Below are 22,004 nucleotides of genomic sequence, written 5' to 3' on the forward strand. Positions count from 1 at the left end.
GTTTTTAGCCAGGAGAACAGTGTACCTGGTTCATGATAGAAGCCTCCAGGTCCTGGTAAGGGGTTGGTAGGGGCCATTCCCTATCTCCTATTGCCAAACGTCCTGCCACTCATGTTATCTGCCTGGCCTCTGAAAGCATCTGCATTTGGAATCAACGGGCTACAGGTTTTATTACAGTGTTTATTAACTTTCCAGTCCATTTCAAGTTTCTGGCCTCTAGATGGTGACCACCCCTAAAATATAGCCTTTTAAAATACAGCCTACAATAGATTTCCAAGATGCTGGAAATAATTCCCCTTACCTTGGCATGCTGGAGGAGGAGAGCTCCAGTTCCCGGTAGCCAAGCACCGCAGCACACTTTGTCCCAGCAGGTGTAAGCCCTCATTGCAGCTGAAGCTGCAGGTTGATTGGTACCTAAAGGCACCAAATGGGTGGGAGCAGTTCACCTGGGCATTGTTTGGAGCCGGAAGATCCTGGCACTGCACAGCTAAGAGGTGAGGAAGTAAGGAAGTAAGGGAGTGAGGACAGAGTAATACGCAAGTACTCATTAATTTTGACCCCTTAATCCTTTCTAGTGCCAACAACAGGGATTTCTGAACAGGACATGTTTAAACTGGAGGATGAGAAAAGCATCCATCACAATGGCACATGAAGAATTTTATAAGGAAAATTCTAAGCCATTGTTAAGCATTTTGGCAATATGCATGAATAAGTTTTAAAAGATGATATATATATATTTTTTAAAGATTTTATTTATTTATTAGACAGAGATAGAGACAGCCAGCGAGAGAGGGAACACAAGCAGAGGGAGTGGGAGAGGAAGAAGCAGGCTCATAGCGGAGGAGCCTGATATGGGGCTTGATCCCATAACGCCGGGATCACGCCCTGAGCCGAAGGCAGACGCTTAACCACTGTGCCACCCAGGCGCCCCTAAAAGATGATATTTTAAGACCCAAGAATGTACGCTAAGAATGTCATCAAAACGCATATCAAAAAATCAATTCAGAGATTTTTTTATGAAGACATTATTCGTAAGAGCAAAATATTAAAAGTAAACACAAATGCCACTAATCAGGGGCTGAAAATAAATTATGGTGGATCGATGAAAGGAATACTAAAGGTCACTAAAAATGATATATTTCACCTTGAAAAGATATGGGAGGTGTCTCAATGTACAATGTTCTGTGAAAAAGCAGAATAAAAATTATATATACGCTATGATCTCAATCATACAAAATAGATGGTCATAGAAAGAGAACAGGTGCATTCTAATATGTTTTTCTCATCTTAAAAAGCAAAATAAGTCAAGCAGAGAAAAACAATTATCATATGGTTTCACTCATTTATGGAACATAAGAAGTAGGAAGATCGGTAGGAGAAGAAAGGGAAGAAGAAAGGGGGTAAACAGAAGGGGGAATGAACCATGAGAGACTGTGGACTCTGGGAAACAAACTGAGGGCATCAGAGGGGAGGGGGGTGGGGGAATGGGATAGGCTGGTGATGGGTATTAAGGAGGGCACATACTGTATGGTGCACTGGGTGTTATACGCAAGTAATGAATCACGGAACTTTACATCAAAGACTAGGGATGTACTGTATGGTGACTAACATAATATAATAAAAAATATTATTATAATAAAAAATAAAATTAAAATGTGAACAGTAATTGTAACTACCTTATGGAGTTAGACTATAAAGTGCTCAATAAATATTATCAGCTGGTAGCAGCAACAGCAGGAGCTGCAGTGGTAATGAACAGATAGTGGTAATACTATTAAAAGTATACGTTAGATGCAGACCCTGACCGTCACAGCAGAAAACACCTGGAAAGCCTGGCAAGGGAGTTATTGAGACCACATCTCGGGAAACTTAAGAGAGTATCCAACTATCTCTGGGGTGTGATAAGACATTTACATGCCTGGAGACAAGGATGGCCGCAACAATCTCTTAAGATCCCCCCTCCCTCCCTTTTAAGCACAGCAAAGGGCTCTTTTGTGTCTGTCTCTCAGACAATATATTCACAACACATCCCATTCCCCTCACCACCATGGTGCATGGTCACCTACTCCCTTACTGCCTCATTTCTGGGTTCATTTTTCCATTGTTTTTAATCTGGTAGAATGCATATGGTATAAAATTTACCATTTATCACTGAACTATTTTTAAGTGCACAGTTCACTGATAAAAAGCAAACTCATCTTCTTGTGCAGGCATCACCACGAGCCAGCGATAGAACATCCGTCGTCAGCTCACACTGAAACTCCATACTCATTAAACAGGGACTTTGCATTCCCCTCCTCCCAGCCCCTGACAACCACCATTCTACTTTCTGTCTCTGTGATTTTGACTACTCTAGGGACCACATATGAGTGCACTCATGCCTTATCCTTATCTGTCTTTTGATGACTGGCTTGTTTCACTTAGCATCATGTCCCTGAGGTCATCCATGTTATAACATATGTCAGAATCTCCTTCCTTTTGAAGGCGAAATAATATTCCACTGTATATATCAACCACATTTAGTTTATCCATTCATCCGCTCACAGACACTTGGGTTGCTTCCACATTTTAACTCTCATAAATAATGCTTCTATGGACATGGGTGTACAAATCTTTTTCTCTCTTTGCAACTCTGCTTTCAAATCACTGCCTCATTTGTAAATCAGGGTATGCTTAGATCCAGGGGATTCACATAAATTGCCCAGGGAGCCCAGTAAATAGCAACATGAAATGCCAATGTTGTATTTCTGGGACATGACTTTTGTGTGGGGAATCCCTTGTAAAAATAATAATCCTAATGACTTCCCTATGCCTTTGTTCTCCTGTAAGAGCAAAATACTGAAAACTTGAACTATTGAAGGATTACTTTGTAAAATCAGATCACAGACATATGATTTATAAGGTAATGTTATTATTTTACAAATTGCAAAACTCCTAGTAGTTTTAAGCTCATTTTTACACACATTAATTCACAATCACGAATGAGGCATGTAGGTAAGGCAGATAATAATACTCCCATTTTAGAGGAGACACTGAACTTCACCAACCCAACTCCTTCATGCCAACCCACTCCATCAATCAGTGCAAACTTCTCCTTGAGTTTCAACATGCTGTAATGGACATGTGATTTGCTTACCGTCTCATCCCTAAGGCCAGCACAAAGGGCCTATCACTAGTGCTTCTCAGTGCATATCTGATGAATAAATGACTTCTAGATGCAGGTGTGATGCCTTTGATAAACTGAGAGACACAGAAGGAACGTTCCAATGTCACAGTACCTTGACACACCGGGGCTGGCGCTGTCCACCGTCCCAAGTCGGTACACTGGACTAGGTCAGCTCCTTCCAGCCTGAAACCCTCAGCACAATGGAAGCTGCAGCTGGTGTTGTCCTGAAATGCTATCGAGGATGGGGAGCAATCCATGCTTCCATGAACAGGACTCTCCAGCGGCCCACAGGCAATGGCTAAATGGAGAAAGTTGTCATCTGAAACTGGGTAATGGAAGGGCTCAGTTCCTTCTCAGGAGAGCCTCTCAAGAGATACATCTTTCCTACCCGTATTATCAGTATGTTCAGAACCCTGACTCCTCCTGTTTCCTAAAGGAAACTGTCTAGAACACCTTCCTATGCCCTCTTTGCCTGGATCACTCACTTGTCCTTTGATTTCAGCTTAGACTACACTGTCTTCAAGAAGTCTTCCCTGCCCTCCCCAGCTCAGGGGTGGGCACTCCTCTAGTGTGCTCCCCATACCCCTCCACCTGCAGACACAATTGTAGCACTGCCCCTTGGGCTCAGTCATTCCTAGTTGTATCCCAGGGCTGGACTTTTAAGGAAAAAGCTGGAATAACACAGCTTATTGTTGACACACTATTACCTAGGCTTATAAAATGATCCTGAGTGGGCCATATCTCGGAAACACAGGATGTCATCCTCATCAGACTTCAATTGTCGAGTGAGTGCAGCTCAAGGAGAGTTCCTGCACAAAATTAATCCCTGAGTGACCTCAGTTCTGATAAAGTCTGGTTTCCTCAGTGCTTCCTTGATAAAGCATTTCGTCTCCAGGGTATTCCTGGGGTTTTTATCAGAGCGTAAAGACCTCCTGTCACACCCTGGGCTTAGACCTCTGGTTTTTACAGACTCGGGGCCTCTAAGAACAACGATCCTTTACGGATGAGAGAAGTGAGGTTCAAAAATGTTAAGTTACTTCCTTAAGGTCTTACATCTGGACAGTAGCAGAGCTGGGCTTGTGATCTAGGTCTCCCGGGCACTTACTGGTCCAATCTTTAATTTCCTGCTCCCCTATCCCCGTTTCTGCCGCATGAGCTGAAAATATGAGGCAACCGCACAGAATTCAGCTCTGTGCTCTTGTGTAACCGTGGAGGGTTGCGTCACAGCCTCTGCCAGCGCAGCCAGCCTCCCTCCATTGTCAGAGTCACCTCCAAAACTACAACAGGGAATCCCCCTCTTTGTCCTAATAGTCACTGTTCTGACTTCCTCTCAAGTAGAAGACTTGTCCCACAGCTTGTATCGCCAGTGAGGCAGGAAGGGAAAAAAAGAGATGGAACTTGAATGCTCAGTCTAATGCTAGCTACTTGACACATGTGATTTCATCGTCTACTTTTTCTTTTTTTTCTTTTTTTTTAAGATTTTATTTATTTATTCGACAGAGAGAGAGACAGCCAGCGAGAGAGGGAACACAAGCAGGGGGAGTGGGAGAGGAAGAAGCAGGCTCATAGCAGAGGAGCCTGATGTGGGGCTCGATCCCACAACGCCGGGATCACGCCCTGAGCCGAAGGCAGACGCTTAACCGCTGTGCCGCCCAGGCGCCCCCATCGTCTACTTTTTCTCTCCTTCTTTCTCACAAAAGCACGTGGCAATGCTTAGCTCATTCGTGGGTGAGGAAACCATGCCTCCTGGAGGTTGAACAACCTGTTCCAGTGTCAGAGTCTGGAGGAGGCTATCCCAAGGTGCAGAGCCCCTGATCTTTCCACTGTGCTATATCCCTTCCTGGGCGGAAACTCGTACCTTCACAGGCTGGCGAGGGTGCGGTCCACTGGCCAGAGCCAGTGCAGCGGAGTGAGGCCCAGCCCCTCACTTGATAGCCAGGTTCACATTCGAATTTGCAGCTGGAGCCATATGCAAACGCAGCGAGGGGATGCACACAGTCCATGGTTCCTTTGCCGGGGGCTCCCAGGCGCGGACACTGCACAGCTGGAGAGAACAACCAAGGAGACAGAGAAAGATACTAAGGAGAAAACCAGGCCCACAGTCAGAAGGCAGTGGTGAAACTACCTCAGGAAATCCAGGTGGAGCTAGGAATCTAGAAGGGTCAGAGACCCTCATGATGTTTGTTCAGACTTGGAGGACCAGTCCGCAGGGTGACCTTAATCTTAAAGAGAAGGAGTCCTCCCAGCTTTTTCTAATGTCCTCTATTCCCTTTACCTCCATAACCCTGTCCTGGTAGGTCTTCTACTTACAGACGTAGATGCCATCTTTTCCTTCTTGTGTGAAATTTATGAAATTTATGAACGGGGCCATTCAAACAGTGCTGGAGGGCTGTGAGTTTGGGAGAAGGGAGGACTTTTAAATTGAGTTGTAGTGAAATCAGCCTCGTGATTTTCTGGTGCCTGACCCTCTTTTCTTATCCCAGATGTGCCCAGTGTACTGAGGGGCAGGTGGAAGGAGGGTCACGTTGTGCTGGAGTTCAGGCCAACTTCTCCGTAGCCGGCCAGTCATCTGTACTCGCAGCAAGAACTGGGCACAGTGGACATGACACAGCCCCAATCCCCGGAAACTCACCTTCACACACTGGGGCTGCGGCTGTCCACACCCCCGAGGCCGTGCACTGCACCACCTCTGGCCCCACTAATGCAAATCCCTCTTCACAGCTGAAGTGGCAGCTGGACGGGTACTGGAATGCGTCGGCAGAGTGCGGGCAGGTCATGCTTCCTCGCTCAGGAGTCTTCAGGGGCGGGCAGTGGGCAGCTAGAAACAAGCACAGAGCCCCAGTGTGGGAAACCTCAGGACACGACAGCAGCTTTCTATACCTTCCCCAAGTGACGGGCGAGGTGATCCACCCGGTTGGTTAAATGGTACTTTCGGTCGCTGTTTTGAAAGATCCAAACGACCTCATTGTTTATTTACTTTTTAAAGAACAAGGCAAAATTATGAAATTAATAATACTCCGCCCTGAGTACTCATTATTATATCCTGTTTTCAGTTAACAAGGTCCTGTCTCCCTTTGTGATGCTTTTGCCTGAAAACCAGGAATTACGCTGACGACTTCATTCTATAGATACAAAAATCATGAAAATCAAAATCAGTGTTACTCTCGTTGATGGGTGATAGTAAAAATCAGAATTCTCCATCTAATGTGCATCCTCAGGATTTCTCCTGTTTTTTTTTTTAATGGAGAAAGCTTGTTTTCCCCCTCTGAAATTCTAGTTGTCAGTGAGGACAGAAGGACGAGGGTCTACATACCTACGCATCGTGGTGGCTCATTCGTCCAGGTTCCAGAAGCCAAGCATTCCAGCTTGCTGGGTCCATTCAGTTCGTACCCTTCAGCGCAGTGGAAACTGCACTCTGAATTGAAAGAGAAGTTTCCCAGGGGGTGGCTGCAGTTCATGTGCACATGTTGAGGGAGATGAAAATCCCCACACTCTGTGACTGTGGGGACAAAATATTGATTTGTTTTTCATTGTGGGTTTAAAGACAATGTCCGGTTTGCTAGAAGCTAGAAGCTATCAGTATAACCCTCTCAGCCCTGTCTTTCTGGGCTTCTAACCCAACCTGGATGTCTTTGCTTGGTTCTTTTGTATTGGCTACATCTTGGGAAATAATCAGTCTTTCACTGGGTTTTATTGCAAATGAGCAAAATCAGCCTTTGTTTTGCTTCCTTTATGTTTCTCTTTTACCTTTTGGGATTTTATGAGCAAATATTCCAAGAATGAAATGTTTCACCCAGAGCGTGTGTCTTGGGATAGTTGGAGTGGGGCCGACTGACAGACCACAGAGAGGGCCAGGACTAGCCTTTCCTCACTGGAGAGTCTCCAACATGATTTGTTTCCTGGCAGCACCTCCAGCACAAGACCAATGGCCACAATAATGTCAACAGAAGAGTGGCCTCACTGTATTCACATTCCGGCCCGTAGAATCCCGGGAAGCAGGAACAGGTGTAGTTCCCGATGGTCTCAACGCACTCTCCTTGCTTGCTACAGGACGTGTCCTGGCAGGAGGCTGCATGGACACAAAGGATCAGAATCATGGGCGTTCCCAGGAGGTGTGAAGAAAAGCTGGATTCTTCCCCAAACCACAGACTCAGCCCCTCTCGGGTAAGACTGAGCCGGCCAGACAACAGAAAATGACCGTGTCCTCTGGTGTGCCAGCCCTGTCCCCGTGAAGGACATCGTAGGAGCCTGCTGGAGCATTGCACCGTCCGTTTTAGGCTGAGTTTAGTGTTGCCTAAGGAGGGATTGCTATGTGTGGCACAGAGAGACAAAAAGTCACTGATGGATGTGTAGACAGAGAAACTCCTCTATGTGGTACAAATAGGTTGTGGCTTTTTTTTTAAATGTTTTTTTATTATATTATGTTAGTCACCATACAGTACATCCCTGGTTTCTGATGCAAAGTTCGATGTGGCTTTTAACCAAGACTATTCTTAGAGTTGTATTACTACAGGAGCCCCTGTGACAGATAGGACAGCATAAAGGCTAGGAATCAGATGTGGGTGGTCACACATATGTGAGCAGAATCCTGGCTCTGCTGCCAACGATTATGGGACCTCAGACAAGTTACTTCTCCAAGGCCAACCTGCCCAAGATCAGGCCAAAGCCCTTCCGCCTTTTGTTCATTTCAAATCTGCACCCAACACCACATGGTGGAGGAATAGAGGAACCAGATGAGATGTGTAAGACCTCCTGGTTCAAGACAAACAGTTCCACAAAGAGGTGTTTCACAAGTCCAAATATGCCGGGCTTAGGTGTGGAGAGCCTGACTGGCCAGCCAGGCCCTTCTCGGTAAGACTGAATGGAGAGGGGCTGGGGTTTCTTATCTGCAAGAGACTTTTAGGGGGATAGATGTATGCACTAGGTATGTGACGGAGGGTTAGCATTAGAACTGATACTATGAAAGCACTGAGAATGTGTTTACTGATGAGGTGATAGCTGGGGGCAAGGTCTGAGGCTAGACTATACTCTAGTGGAGTTTCCTCTGCACTAAGCTGTGGCCACACGTGGTCCACTTTGGGGTTTATTACAAGAGGAAGTTCATATGTCACAAAGAGGGTTATACTAGATGACCTCTACATTCCGTCTCAACTCCGAGATGCTGTGATTTTAGAAGTCATGCAGATTCTACAGGAGGACATTCCCGAGGCATGCAGCAAGTTTGGCGAAGCTGCACGGGGGCCCTGGGAAGTGTTCCAAGGAACGGGAAGATGCAGGAGGAGCAGTGGCTGAGAGGCAGACATCTGGTCCGCATCTTCCATCCTATCACCTTGACCCCACCAGTGTCTTCCAGCAGAGATGCCTGTCTGCCCTATGCTCTCGGAACATACAAATTTTGTTCTGATTGTAGCTTCTTCAGGATCTCAGAATATTAGAAATGAAAAAACAGTCAAAGGTCTGTAGTCTATTCTACTTGGGTTTCAGGCAGGTTAGTAACTTGTTTATAGCTTTGAATCCCCAGGAAAGGACATAATGATGATTCACTGAATGAATCTTTCTTTTGTTAGGGTGTTCTGAGGTCTAACAAATACTGACCTTTAGAGATTTGGTCCGACTTAATTTCTTGTTGCAGTCTACATGTCTATTTCTCATTTATTTCCTACCGAGAGTTGATGGTTCCCTACACCCTTTGTGTCTTGAGTGGCAAAATGAACTCAGTGATAGTGGCTGCCTAGAGTGTTGCGTTGGTGGCGATGGAAACCGACTGTGCTCCAGTGAAATTGCAACAATTAGCAATGTCCGCCATTGTTGCAGGTTAGACGAGTGGCATTGTGCATGTCAGTAGTTCTCAATCCCTTTTCTTCCTTGTGAGTTTTGGCAAGCTTAACTGAGGAAGACGGTCTTGCAGTTATGGATGTTGCAGGTTGGGCAGGGAGAGGAATCAGTGGCAGACTGGTTTGTCTCCCTCTCTGATTTCTTCCCATTCAGTTTTCCCTCCCTTCCCCTATGGTCCTCCACACTATTCCTTATGTTCCACACACGAGTGAAACCATATGATAATTGTCTTTCTCCGCTTGACATATTTCACTTAGCATAATCCCCTCCCGTTCCATCCATGTCAATTTTAGAACATACATAGCAGAGTGTGGCATCTGTAAGATGATTTATGGCATCTACTGGCAACCAAGATAATCTTACAGGGACAGTTCCAGGGAGGCGTAATCCAGGGAGTGTAGGGAACTGACTGGGAGGGCAGCAGGATGAGCTAATAGTCTGGTAATGTCCTTCCTGGCCTACAAAGAACAGGTTGTGATTTTTTTAAATTAATAAATTTGTTCATTTGTTTATAAATTATTTGTAAAATGAGACCCGACTATATGACAATGCATTTATGGATATGTTTTCCCTCAGACAGGAGACTTGAGTGAGGAGAAGGAGAAAGTAGAGGAAAGTGGAGGAAGAGTTCTGAGGGGAGGTATTTATAATTCAAAGTATTTATTTATTTATTTATTTATTTATTTATTTATTTATTCATTTATTACTTTATTTTATTTTTTGTTATGGTCAATTAGCCAGCATATAGTCCATCATTAGTTTTGATGTATACACAACGATTCATTAGCTGTGTATAACACTCATCACCACAGTGCTCATCACCACACGTGCCCTCCTTAATACCCATCATCCAGTTACCCCATCTCCCCACCCCCCTCCCCTCTGTAACCCTGTTTGTTTCCCAGAGTCCAGAGTCTCTCATGGTTTGTCTCCCTCTCTGATTTCTTCCCATTCAGTTTTCCCTCCCTTCCCCTATGGTCCTCCACACTATTCCTTATGTTCCACACACGAGTGAAACCATATGATAATTGTCTTTCTCCGCTTGACATATTTCACTTAGCATAATCCCCTCCCGTTCCATCCATGTCAATTTTAGAACATACATAGCAGAGTGTGGCATCTGTAAGATGATTTATGAAAGGAGAAGCTTCAGAGTACTCAGGACTGCCTTGCCCAGGGCCGCCAAGCCTCTCCCTAGCCACAGTGTCTGTGCACTACATGGGGCAGGAGGGGCTCCTGCATGTGAGAAGCTGCACAATGTGAGAAGTGAATAATGCAGAAAGGTGGCACGAGCACATGACTACAGGAAGACCAAGCTTCTGTGCCCATCTGCTTACTCGGGAACTGCTTACTTCGAGAAGCAAATACACTACCAGGTTCCTCTTCCCTTTCCTCACACCCCCAACCCCTCCCGAGGCCAACACAGCTGAACACATGCTGTTGTTGAAGGGAATCTGTAAAGCTTTTGTGATTCTTGGTCATGTTCTCATGTTGTGTCATGAGAATGGAGAGCAGAGAGTACCGTAGCATTTGTGGCTAAAAAACACCAACTTTAGATCATGAGTTTGAAACCAACTCCACCACCAAGTGCCTTAGAACCTTGAGGAGATCCCTCACTAGCCCGAGCCTTTGTCTTATCAGTGACATGAGAGTACTAGACCCCATTGCTGAGGTTCTCCAGAGGACTAGACGAAACTAATGCAAAACAGACTCCTGCCCCATGAACTGAGAGCAATGCCTGCACCATATTAGTTACAGCCGGGTCTCCTGGGGACGGGGCCAGGCCACCTTTCGACTTCTACCAGCAGAGTGGTGCAGAAAAGCTCCGGACCTAAAGTTTAGGAGACTAAAACTTCCTGAGCATCTCCTTCACCAGATATGAAATGAAGAAGGTGGATCAAATAATCATAAAATAAATGATCGTAAGATTCTAGTTTCCAAAATCCAGTTTTCTCTAATCCTGATCTTATGTTCTTCAAGGCGCTCAATAACGCAGCTTGATTGTAGTTTATTCTTTGCTCTCACATCCCTGACTTTGTGACTCAATGTTACCGCCGCAGTGTCTATGTTAATGAACCAGGAAAGGCATTTGTTTTAAACAAACTTCGGAGTAGAGAAGATCCTACCTGTATAGCAGAGCGCTCGCTTCCTTTTCGCGCAGGGCTCATCATTCCACTTGCCAGGGGCTGACACACTCTTGATGTAGATCTCCACACAGTCCTGGTTGTTTTTCTTGTTGTTGGGCTCATTGTCAGCCCAGTTCTCGGCCTCTTTGGTGAGAAGCTTTTTGGTTCCCACCCAGGTCCATTTATCATTGATCTTTCGGATCCCAATCCAGTAATAAGAGTTGTAGTAAGGTATGACATCATTGAGGTAAGCAATCTCTTTTTTATTCTGGATGGCCACTAAATCCGTGTAGTGCTTCTGGCAGAATATCCTGGAATAATTCCACGAATATGCTTTTATGCTGTAATTATAGGTCCATGCTGCCACTTCTTTCTGCTTTATTAATTCTGCGTAAAGGAGAGTAAATGCCAGGTTAGCATCCCTAACCAGAAGGCTTCTGTGAGTATAAATACACTTCTTTGTAGTCAGATGAGCTTCTGACTGGAAGACAAATACCTAAAACATGACTCTTTTATGTCTAATCTAGTTTAAAGGAAGAAGGGTAGTTTCCATCTTTCACCTAAAAATATATACGTGAAGTCAGAATAGGAAATCGTACTCTGAGGATCCTTAGTATTAGAGATTTGGAATCATAATGATAAGAGTTGGATCGTCTAATCTTTCATAAATGGAAGAGACGTATTACATAATTTGCCCAATTTAAATGACACATGAACTGTCTTGATGGCAGATGGGAATCTACAAGTTCTACCTCTTCACATGGAAAATAAGATGCTCTGTGATCTGGAGCCTACCTGCTGGCCCAGCCTCATCACCCACCATATTTACCTTCTTAGCAAAACAGACTCCCACTTCTGTGCCTTTGCAATGCTCTTCCTGCTCTTCTGGTTGCCCTCCCCACGTACGCCTTGTAAACTTTTCCTCCCTCTGCATTCCATGACTTGCCCAGGTAGGCTTGCCGCTCCTTCCTCCAGGCTCCCGCCGCACCTCATCTCTGCCTCCACCTCCTTTATCACTAGGTATTGGAATGTCTCTTTCTGTGACATGTCAAGATGCCAGATTGCGAATCCTGATAGTGGTCTGTTCTTTTTTCTCTGGGTCCTTCACACCAAGCTCAGAGCTTGACACTTAACAGGTGTTCAATAAATACTTGCTGAGTGAAACACAACATGTTTGTGGGGGGCAGGTTACAAATCAAATCTCCGGATCTGCAATCTTACGCTCATTCCACCTCTCTTGACTGTTTCGCTTTGATAAATTACGCTGTGTCCTCCATTTCCGCTCGCTTACATGTTAAAACAAGCCTTTTGAAGACATGTTTGTGTTATTAAATGAAATAAAGTACGTGCTCTTCAAAAGTGTCAGGGGCACTCTGATGGAAGATATTGTTTTTGTAGCCAGTGGGAACTCACCCGGGCCAGAAGAGGCCAGATCCCACGTGAAGAAGTGTACAATGCAAGCAATCAGACCTGGAAGTGGCTCTCTTTCCTGTTTATAGAGTCTTGCTCCTAGTCAACCCTGTCCTCGGCTGCCTGCCTGAGGGTCATTTATGTTTGTCTCTCCCTCACTGATACCTCTGCTGCATTGCTTCCCCCTAAAACTTTATTTTGGTGTCACCAGGGCTGCATTATTGACCTCCATGGAGTCTAGTTTTGCCTTAATCAGCCCCTTCCTCCATAATAAAATGTTCAAAACTATATTTTATAATTGCATCAGTATAATTGTATTGGTATAATTGCATTGGTATTGTATGCTAAGACATTTCTGTAGGTCCCTAACGGTACTGTGGGCCAATGCTTGCTGTGCCTAATGGATAATTGGTCCTGAAGATGTCCATTTCAGTTTGTCCAGACTCCTTCCAGCAACGTGATGGCATCGGGTGCATTTTTTCCCCCAGGCATTTGGGCGGGGAGAATATTCCCATGCCTCATAACAACTGGCTACCATCCTTAACTTCTCCTACTTGGAGAAGGTCCCCTCATTACTCAGGCCTAGATGAAGGGTTAACATAAAATTTACCAAAGATCAGGGCACTGAAGCAAAGGAGTTGGGCAGTTCTGAAGATTACACTCTGAAATCTCCAGTTCCAGATGGTTTTTAGGCAGCTGGCCTGAAACAAGAAAAGAAGACTTCTTTTTAGCATTGATGTGAAATCAGCGGGGCCAAAGAAATTCTTGTTATAATCATTATATTGAGTTATAATCCTCCCTGTTTCCATCAGGCTGGAGGTTCAAGCCCTCTGCTTCCTTCTTGTTTCTCACTGCTCTGCTTCCGAGTCATACCCTGAACCAATGCCAAGGACAGAATTTGCGGCTTCTTCCATTTGACAAATACGTATCAAGTAACTACTCTGTGCAACTAATATTTTTTGTTTATGAAATATTTTGTAATATTCATGTAAGAAAAGTCATTATTATTATGCAATAATCTCCCTTTGAGAGCTAGTATGCCATACCCCAAAATACTAGAAGTTGCGTCCAAACTCCCTGACTGACCAATACTTTGATGCACGGGGCATCAGCGAATTGTCCTGTGCTATCCCATCTACTTTGTATTTTTGATCTATGTTTTGTCTTCTTGCTTGAAAATTTCAGCTATGTCCCCAGTACTATTCAATATTTAATATATATGCATACTACATATATATTTTAATATGTATAATAAACTTATTCCATTTGGATCAATAGCAAGTATTATTTCTAACAAGTTCCCTTCTGTTGGGATTTCATCAAATGTGTTAACATTTTAAAAATGTTTTTAGGCACATAAGTTCTGGGAATGCTCGTCTTATCCAATTCCCTCCTGTCGCACATGAAAGAACTGAAGGTTGGGGAGTCTAAAATCACATATGCTTTCACAAAATTCAATCTTTTTTTTAAAAAAAGATTTTATTTATTTATTTGACAGAGAGAGAGACAGCCAGCGAGAGAGGGAACACAAGCAGGGGGAGTGGGAGAGGAAGAAGCAGACTCCCAGTAGCAGAGCCTGATACGGGGCTCGATCCCAGAACGCTGGGATCACGCCCTGAGCCGAAGGCAGACGCTTAACGACTGCGCTACCCAGGAGCCCCACAAAATTCAATCTTTTAAATTTTGATTTATTACCCTTTTTGTGAGGAAGTAAGATGTAGTGATCAAGTAAAGACTTCAAGCTTAAAATTGTATTATATTAGGTTAAAATTCTGCAGAGGAAGTAGAATAGAAATAGGTATTAAAGGGGAGAAAACAAATAATATAAAATTCCCTATTATCCAGAACTTGTTCATGTTTTAAGTGATGAGGGTTCTTAGATCACTATAGCATTTAATTCCACTGTAATACATTTTAAGAAATGATGTGACATTTATTTATTGTAAAAGGCTAATCTTTACAATGTATTGGACATCCCATCTTTTATCGGTTTTAAAACTTAACGACCAAAAAAGTTAGCTTTCCACTTAGAAAGGTGTGAGAGTTTACACAATTTTCCAAAATTCTTTCAGAGGCATAAGCAGCAGAAATGTTACTGATTAAGAACACAATTACGTAGATTTCATGCAGGGGAGCCCAATATTTACCTTGGAATGTGTGCTGGGTTTCTTCTCCAGTAGGCTGGAGACTTTTCTTCAGGAGAAGTATAGTGCTTGTAATCTAGTGGTGCTTTCCCTGTGCCTTTTGAAAGTGTTTGTTTCCCTGTACATTTCTCCCTAGAGCATTTCTAGGGGTTTCTCTGGCTTTAGGGCAAGTTCAAGGAAGTGTGCGGGAGGCTGATCAGGGGAGGCTCCTGCTTCCCTATCAGTGCCCAACTCTAGCCACTATGCCAAAAGAGCTGTTTCACATTTTAACTAATTTGTTTAAACTTTGAAATATAGTTTAAACAGAATTGAGAGAGAGAGAGAGAGAGAAAGTGTTTTAAAATTTTAAGGTTTTCAAGGTGGATGTTGGGGTAACAGTGATTCTTATTCTTGCAGGACTTTTGAATTCCTTTGAAAGTCTGGTAAGAGCTATAGTCAGGATTCTTCAAAAAATGCACAGTTGCAATTTTTTTTAAGACAGTTTCAGATGGTTCATGGATTCACTAATTCTGTCCATGTTTAATGGAACCCAAGTTCAAATCTCTGTGAACTGTAAGGGTACAGAGTAAGTCAGTAGCAACGGACAAGGGTTTTGTGTGTGAGCATGGAGAATGGACGGTGCCTGAGAATCTTTCTCTGAGTGGTCATTTTCCTCTGAAATTTCCTTGGGGTGGGCAGGCTTTCTCCCATCTGTTCCCGTTCTACAGTGTCATCTTCAACTCTAAGATCCTAGAGGTTTAAGGACTGTTCCCCTGTGTTACTAAGGACTGTTCTCCTGTGTTACTAAAGAAATGTCTCTAAGAGAAATGGCCACGTGCTCTGCTAATCTTTACTCTAATGTTCTCTGGCAGTCAACTCTGAACTGGAAGTTACTGGGAAATAGTCTATGACTGGGTCATTAGAATCACATCCTGTGCCCGTGTAAACCTTCATTAAAGTGCTTCACACTGTGGTTATCTTTAATTTTACTGTTCCTAAGAACTGGAGGAATGGGGTGAAGAGAGGGGCAGAGAGAAAGTGCAAGACCAAGTGTTTTTTTCTTGCCCTCACTTTGCTTAGGGAGAGGCGGTGGATACCAGCAGGAGTCCCGTGGCTGCCGGCATCGAGGGTGGCGTATAAAGTTGGCAGAAATGGTACCACGGAAAGGAATTCTGTTCCCCTGTCTATGTTGTAGACCACAGCTTTGCGCTTTTAGAGGCAAAATCGGCAATGCCCCTCCCTGGACTGTTTGCCTTCTGCCCCAATACTGATTTCTCTCCTTCCTCTTCATTTCAGGGTCTTCAACTTCCTCGCTTCCCATTACTCTCCAGCCACCTCCAACCAGCAGCCCACGAAACTGCTCTTGCTAACTTTGCCACTGAAATCTTAATTACCAAACCCAGTGAACACCGTCCCTTCTTATCTTCCTTGACCTTTCTGCAGCAATAAATGCTACTGACTACTTCCTTTTATTTAAAATCCTTCTGCTGGTTCTTCTCTTGACTCTTATCTGACATCTTGAGCAATTTTGATGAGTCTTCCTCTGAATCTATCTCAACCCTCTGCTTGCACTTGTAGAGATAGAGATTTCCCTGGGTTCCTGCCTCCATGACCCTATTCTCTTATCACTCATCTGCTTTCCTGAGGTCTTCTTCTGGTCATCTGTGTGCCGAATGGCCTGCAGGCAGCATCTCCATCCCTGACTTCCCTCCTGAGCATGACATCGGCAATCCAAACACAGGGCAGGCATATGAATGTACAGAGGAGAATGCTGCTGGCAGAGGCTTCTCAAGGCCAAGATGACTTAGGTCTGACTCTCAGCTATAATAGAGAGCAGACGCTTAATGCCCAATAAATATGTTATGAATAAATGAACAAATAAAGAACAATGGCAGAGAAATGACTGAAAGTAAAAAGTGGGCGCTGAGTAGGAAAATGTTGAAAAAATACGTGATGATTATTACTCAGTATTTAGGGGCTATAGCAGTGGTTGCATCAAATTTAAAAGTATTTTACGATTAGGCAGAAGAGCACAAGAAAGCTGTGCAAAAAAAATGGTCTTGGTACTTTGTCTCATTCTATTTGGGTGTGAGAGAAGCAAGGGGCCTGATGGCTCACATCCAGTGTGAGGGAACAAGTGAGGAGGACTCACTCTCTTGTCATCCTGGTAAGATAGACGGATATGTGGAGACGTGGGGAAATCAAGGATTGTTATCATGGGTGGTGTGTTTCAGGAAAGCCTGGAGGGGCATCAAATAGCAGCAGCTCTTAGCAGCTGGGGACAAGAGAGCAAATTTCAATCTAACCCTTTGAAGTGAGTGTGACTCTCAGAAAGCACAAAAGGGGGCTCATAGAAGAGGCATAGGCTCTGACTAGCAGACGGTCGCACTGACCTGAACCCCGTGACCCTGAAGTCCTTCATCAGGTGGGCCATGGAGGGAAGACCAAGGATCTCTCTCCTTTGTCCAAACCCTTCACATCAACCTGTTATCAAATCCTATCGACTTTACCTTCTGACCAGATACCTGGCCATTCTCTAGATTTCCACTTACCGCTAAGATACTAGTGCAGGGATTAACTCTTTCGTCCCTGCACATCTTCTAATTACTCTTTCCTCAGGTTACCCATCTTCAGTTCTTTCTCTATAATGAAGTCAGAAGGATATTCCTAACACAAAAGCCCGATCATATCACTTTACTACTTAAAGTCCATCAGATGTTCTTACACCTTGAGCAATAAACACAAACTCTTCAAGATGACACATGAAAGACCCTTCAAAATGTGGCCTCTTTCTTTTGTCTAGTCTCATGTCCTGCCATTAACTTTCAGTTTATTCACCCCCACACAATTCTACAATGCATTTATAACAAAACATCTTGCGGTTTCCAGAATGCACTATATGTGCCCTACATTCTCCTTATGGCCCAGAACACCCTCTCCTTTTCTGTGTACCTGGCTCTATAAATCCAAAAATCGCCCCCTGAAAGGAGCCTCTTCTATCACCAGTATCACTGCCCCCACCAAGACAGGTGCTCCCTGTTATCCCCTGTTCTTTGTCATTGCTTATTTCAGTAGATATTAATTTATCAAATGCCTACAATGTGTCAGATACTCTTTGAGGCACTGGCATTAAAATGGTATAAACAGACATCATTCCTGTCCTCGTGGAATATACACTCTATTGAGGAAGACAGACAATGAAATGCCAATAAATACACAACAGTTCATAGCAAACAAAGATGAACCCTGGAAGCTAGTGATAAGCCCCAGGTAGGGAATTAATGTGGTAGAGGGACTGGGTGGTTACCTTAGGCAGGGAGCTCGGGGGAGATCTCTCTAAGAACGTCATTTTTAACTGAAAGCAGAAGGGCCAGAAGAAGCCAGGCAGGGAGAAGCAGGAAAAAGAGAAATAAAGACAGAAGGAAAAGCTGATGTGAAGGCTTTGAGTGGCAGCAAAGTGTAGGGTGTTCACAGAACATGACGCATCACTGTGGCTGGAATGGAATGAGCAGAGGGAGGAAGAGTATGACATGAAGCCGGTGACAGATCATTCCGGGGCTTTGGGAACTAAACAAGGGGATGAGATTTTGTTCTAAATGCAAAGAGGAATCAGGGGCTGGGGGGTGTGGATTTTAATAGAGGCGATGATAGAGTCTGATTGATGTCGAAAACTGGGAGGTCCTAGAGGTTAATTGAAAAGGTAGCTTTGATGAGGGAACTGAAAGGGGAGCTGAGGGCACAGCACAAGCTAGCACCGGGCCACCCACCCCCCTCCTGGGTGGGATTTGTGTGACATTCCTCAGACACTCCCTGCTGCCCAAGAACAAAGGAAAGGGAAAAACAAAGGGTTAACTGATAGAGATCGCAGTCATGGAGGACAGGAGTCTCCATCAGTTTGCACCTGTCTTAACAATTTACAATAAGAAAACAATCCCCAGAAAGCTACAGACTCAATTTCCTGGAACCCTAACATCACCCTCCCTTCCACAGGATAGAAAATCTTGTATTATCAGTCACTCCTCACAATCCCAGTGCAGCTCTTTCTGCCCATGGGTCCTGTCCCCGTGCTATAACAAAAACACTCTTTTTGCACCAAAAAAGTCTCAAGAATTCCTAGGCAGTCTCTGGCTCTGAACCTGTCTACTCCAAACCACATCAGGTTGGGGCCAGAACTTGTGGGTCTGATGTACAGCGAGCAGAAGGGATCTAATTATCTAATTGCTAGGGCTCTGCACAGAGATGCCCCTGACTATGGTGGTTTTGATGAATCAGCGGCAGAGACGCTGTGCTGTGCAAAGGGGAAGCTACTGTACTAGTCCCAGCGGGAGTGAAAGGGGGTCTATCTTGGGCTGGGGCCAATGGAAATGCAAAGGTGGGAGGTAGACGTGAGAGTCGTGGAGGAGGCAGAACTATACAAATTGCTGGTGGCAGAGTCCAGGTTTCACAAGGCATCACAACTGCCACAATATTTCCCTGAAATTTCTGGATGGTAGTGGTGTTGGCATAGCACAGATGTTAGTAGCCCCAGCAGCTTAAAGGTAGAAAATGAAACACAGTGAAAAAAAGAAAGAGGTCTCTAGGCCAACAGCAGATTAGAAATAAAGATAAGAAGGATCCCAGGGCATCAACACTAAGAATCAAAGCGCATATTTAAATTAGACCACAAATGACCATTATTTAGGTTGAAATACTAGCATTAAAAATAAAGTAGCATACCTAATTTGTAAAAGTCCATTGGAGCATGACTGAGCTATATCCCTACAAATATAAAGGAATCATTTTGAATTTGACTTTATAAAGCTTCTGTCTGCTTTTCAATCAAAGAAGTGAGACACCTAGAAGATAATGTAATAAACGTTGTTCATAAAACCACCCCTACTTTCTAGGATTGGTCCAGGGGCTTTTCTCCGTATTGCCCATTATGCAGTAGATCATTTTGACTTTCCAAGATTTGATTAATAAGCTTCCACTTACAAAATTCTGAAGCTACATATTTTTTTTAAGATTTTATTTATTTATTTGACAGAGAGAAAGACAGCCAGCGAGAGAGGGAACACAAGCAGGGGGAGTGGGAGAGGAAGAAGCAGGCTCCCAGCGGAGGAGCCTGATGCGGGGCTCGATCCCAGAACGCTGGGATCTCGCCCTGAGCTGAAGGCAGACGCTCAACGACTGAGCCCCCCAGGCGCCCCTGAAGCTACGTATTCTAAGAGCCAGTGGCCAGCCCAGGAGAAGATGAACCATGTAACTACATTTTGAAAAATAGGTAATGAAAGAGTAAGAACTAAAAGCCCCAGATCTAAGATGGTTAAGGTATGAATGGAAGAGAATCCAGACCTGTTCCTTATCCCACTAAAACTCTGACTAACATCAGCATAATTCAAGTGCAAGTTCCCAGTCAAGAGCTCCCCCTCTTTGAGAGTCATCTGATTGAAAACACCCCACCAAATAAACCTTAGCCTCTTTCCTCAGGACCTAGAGGTTAATTGAAGCCAAATTTACACACAGAGGGTTGAGGTTCCTGAATCCCAAGAGCCAAATGTGCCCAGGGGCAAAGGAAGAGGTCTTACTTTTGGAATATAGAAAACAGTTCTAGAGCTGGAGTCCTCAGCACTAGGTTGCAGAGTTCCAGCCCAGTTTCAAGATGCTAAGGGAGGAGTCTCTAAGCATAAAGCCCAGGAAGCCATAGAGTGGGGTTCTTAACCTAAGACCCGTGTGCAGGTTGGGGAACCCACTGTGCTTGTGTGCTTATGTGGATGTTTGCATTTTCATCTGGGATGAAGAGTTGTATTTTCACGAGAACCTCAAAGGACCTCACGATCCGATGTATCAACATACTTCTGAAATAGAGGAGGGTCCCAACTGAATAGAAGGAAGAGATGACTAACTCCTTATCCATGTAAGTTGACCAATACAGAGGATGTATGATGTGCAAAGGATGAGACAAAAGCAATCCACATTTCCATGTCATTGGTGTTCAAACTCAGGACAGACTCCGATTCACTCCTGTTCCCTTCACAGTCTTCTTCTCTATTCAGAAAATCCCCATTGCAAATATTTGAGAAGTGTACTGTAGTAAAGCAGAGAGGTGGGGTGAATCATGTCTGAATGCTGCTTTCTTCTGGCATCCCATGGAAAGGGGCTCAAAAACAGAGACAGTTGGTTCCTTGCTAGCCACAGATGGCAGGATTTTGGACCCCGGGACGATGGGAGGTACCCCTGGTAAGTCAGGAGTGAAACCGTGTGTCTTATCTGTTAATGAGTTAAAACATGTCTAGTTTTCCTTGTATCTTTCCTGGATCCCAAACTCCACAAATTTTTTTCTTTTTCACAACGATAATAGCTGGCATTTACTAATCAGTTACCATGTGCCAGCCTCAGATTTCAATGCTTTTCAGTGCCATCTTATGTAACCTTCACAATGACACTATAAAGTAGAGTGCTAGAATTATATCTATTTTACAGATGAAGAAACGGAGCCCCTAACAGGATAGAGACTTAAGGCAGAAATGGAAACAGTGTGGATACTCCACGGAAGTCCCGGGAGACTCCTAGGGTTCCGAGAGGGAACTAGGAGGGCTGGGATGAGAACACATTCAATCGCAGGTTGTCCCAAGGCACCTGCTTAGCCTTGCCTTCAAGCCAGAGGGAAGAACAATCCTGGAGAAGGTGGCCAAGTGTTTACTGAGATCCGCACCAGGAGAGTTTCTGCAAGCTCTAATAAGAAAAACAGCAGCAGTGGACCCAGAGGACAGAAGTCCAGATCCAGACAATGTCAAGCCTAGTGGTCAAGCCGTAGTGAAACTCCTGGTCTCTGCAAGGCTCAGTGGCTTCATTCATAACATGGAAAGAGCAACCTCAACCCCCAAGGATGTTAGAGGGTCAAAAGCGGACCGCAGGTTTGGACATCCTCACCCTCCAAAGGGCTATTCAGCATAAAGTGCCATGACTACTGCTCTTTCTCACTTCACCTGCCTGACTCAGTCTCCACACGGCATCTCCTCCCGTTCCCAGAGTACAGAGAAATGGACTTACCATCTCCTCTGCGCCTCGGCTTCCTCTCAGCCGTCTGCCCAACCCAGACTTCTTATAGTCTTGCTGCCTCCCCTCAGTGTCAAGCTGTTTAGAAAAGCAACTTCCTATTTAAGTTCCAGAAATTCACCACAGCCCTTCCCATGAAGTTGGATGTTGATAATACCGGAGCAGTTGATAACACTTAGCAGCAGTGGTCACCGGGGGGCAAGAGGTTACCTACTTCCACGGGGGATGGTCTGGAGACAGGGGCAAGTGTGAATCACTCCTGGACATCCCGGGCTGAGAGGTGCAGGAATAGTGCCCACATCCCCC

The 22,004-nt window shown here is 44.5% G+C and overlaps 1 protein-coding gene across 2 annotated transcripts in view; it reads right to left on the minus strand.

The window, feature by feature from the left end:
- The window catches only part of SELP (selectin P), a 39,573-nt gene extending 17,806 nt beyond the window's left edge, over positions 1-21,767 (minus strand). The window contains exons 1-9 of one of the 2 annotated variants that reach the window (XM_026509416.4): positions 21,693-21,767; positions 13,148-13,238; positions 11,128-11,514; positions 7,128-7,235; positions 6,480-6,665; positions 5,799-5,984; positions 5,025-5,210; positions 3,279-3,464; positions 302-487 (exon numbers count right to left, since the gene is read on the minus strand). In XM_026509416.4, coding sequence (XP_026365201.3) covers positions 302-487; positions 3,279-3,464; positions 5,025-5,210; positions 5,799-5,984; positions 6,480-6,665; positions 7,128-7,235; positions 11,128-11,514; positions 13,148-13,238; positions 21,693-21,695 — 1,519 coding nt within the window. In that variant the 5' untranslated portion in view covers positions 21,696-21,767. The remainder of the gene's footprint in view (positions 1-301; positions 488-3,278; positions 3,465-5,024; positions 5,211-5,798; positions 5,985-6,479; positions 6,666-7,127; positions 7,236-11,127; positions 11,515-13,147; positions 13,239-21,692) is intronic. The other variant, XM_048225431.2, reaches the window with a different exon arrangement.
- Positions 21,768-22,004: the final 237 nt, after the last annotated feature.

The sequence above is a fragment of the Ursus arctos genome, unplaced genomic scaffold (genome assembly GCF_023065955.2).
Source record: "Ursus arctos isolate Adak ecotype North America unplaced genomic scaffold, UrsArc2.0 scaffold_2, whole genome shotgun sequence".
Taxonomy (NCBI): Eukaryota; Metazoa; Chordata; class Mammalia; order Carnivora; family Ursidae; genus Ursus; species Ursus arctos.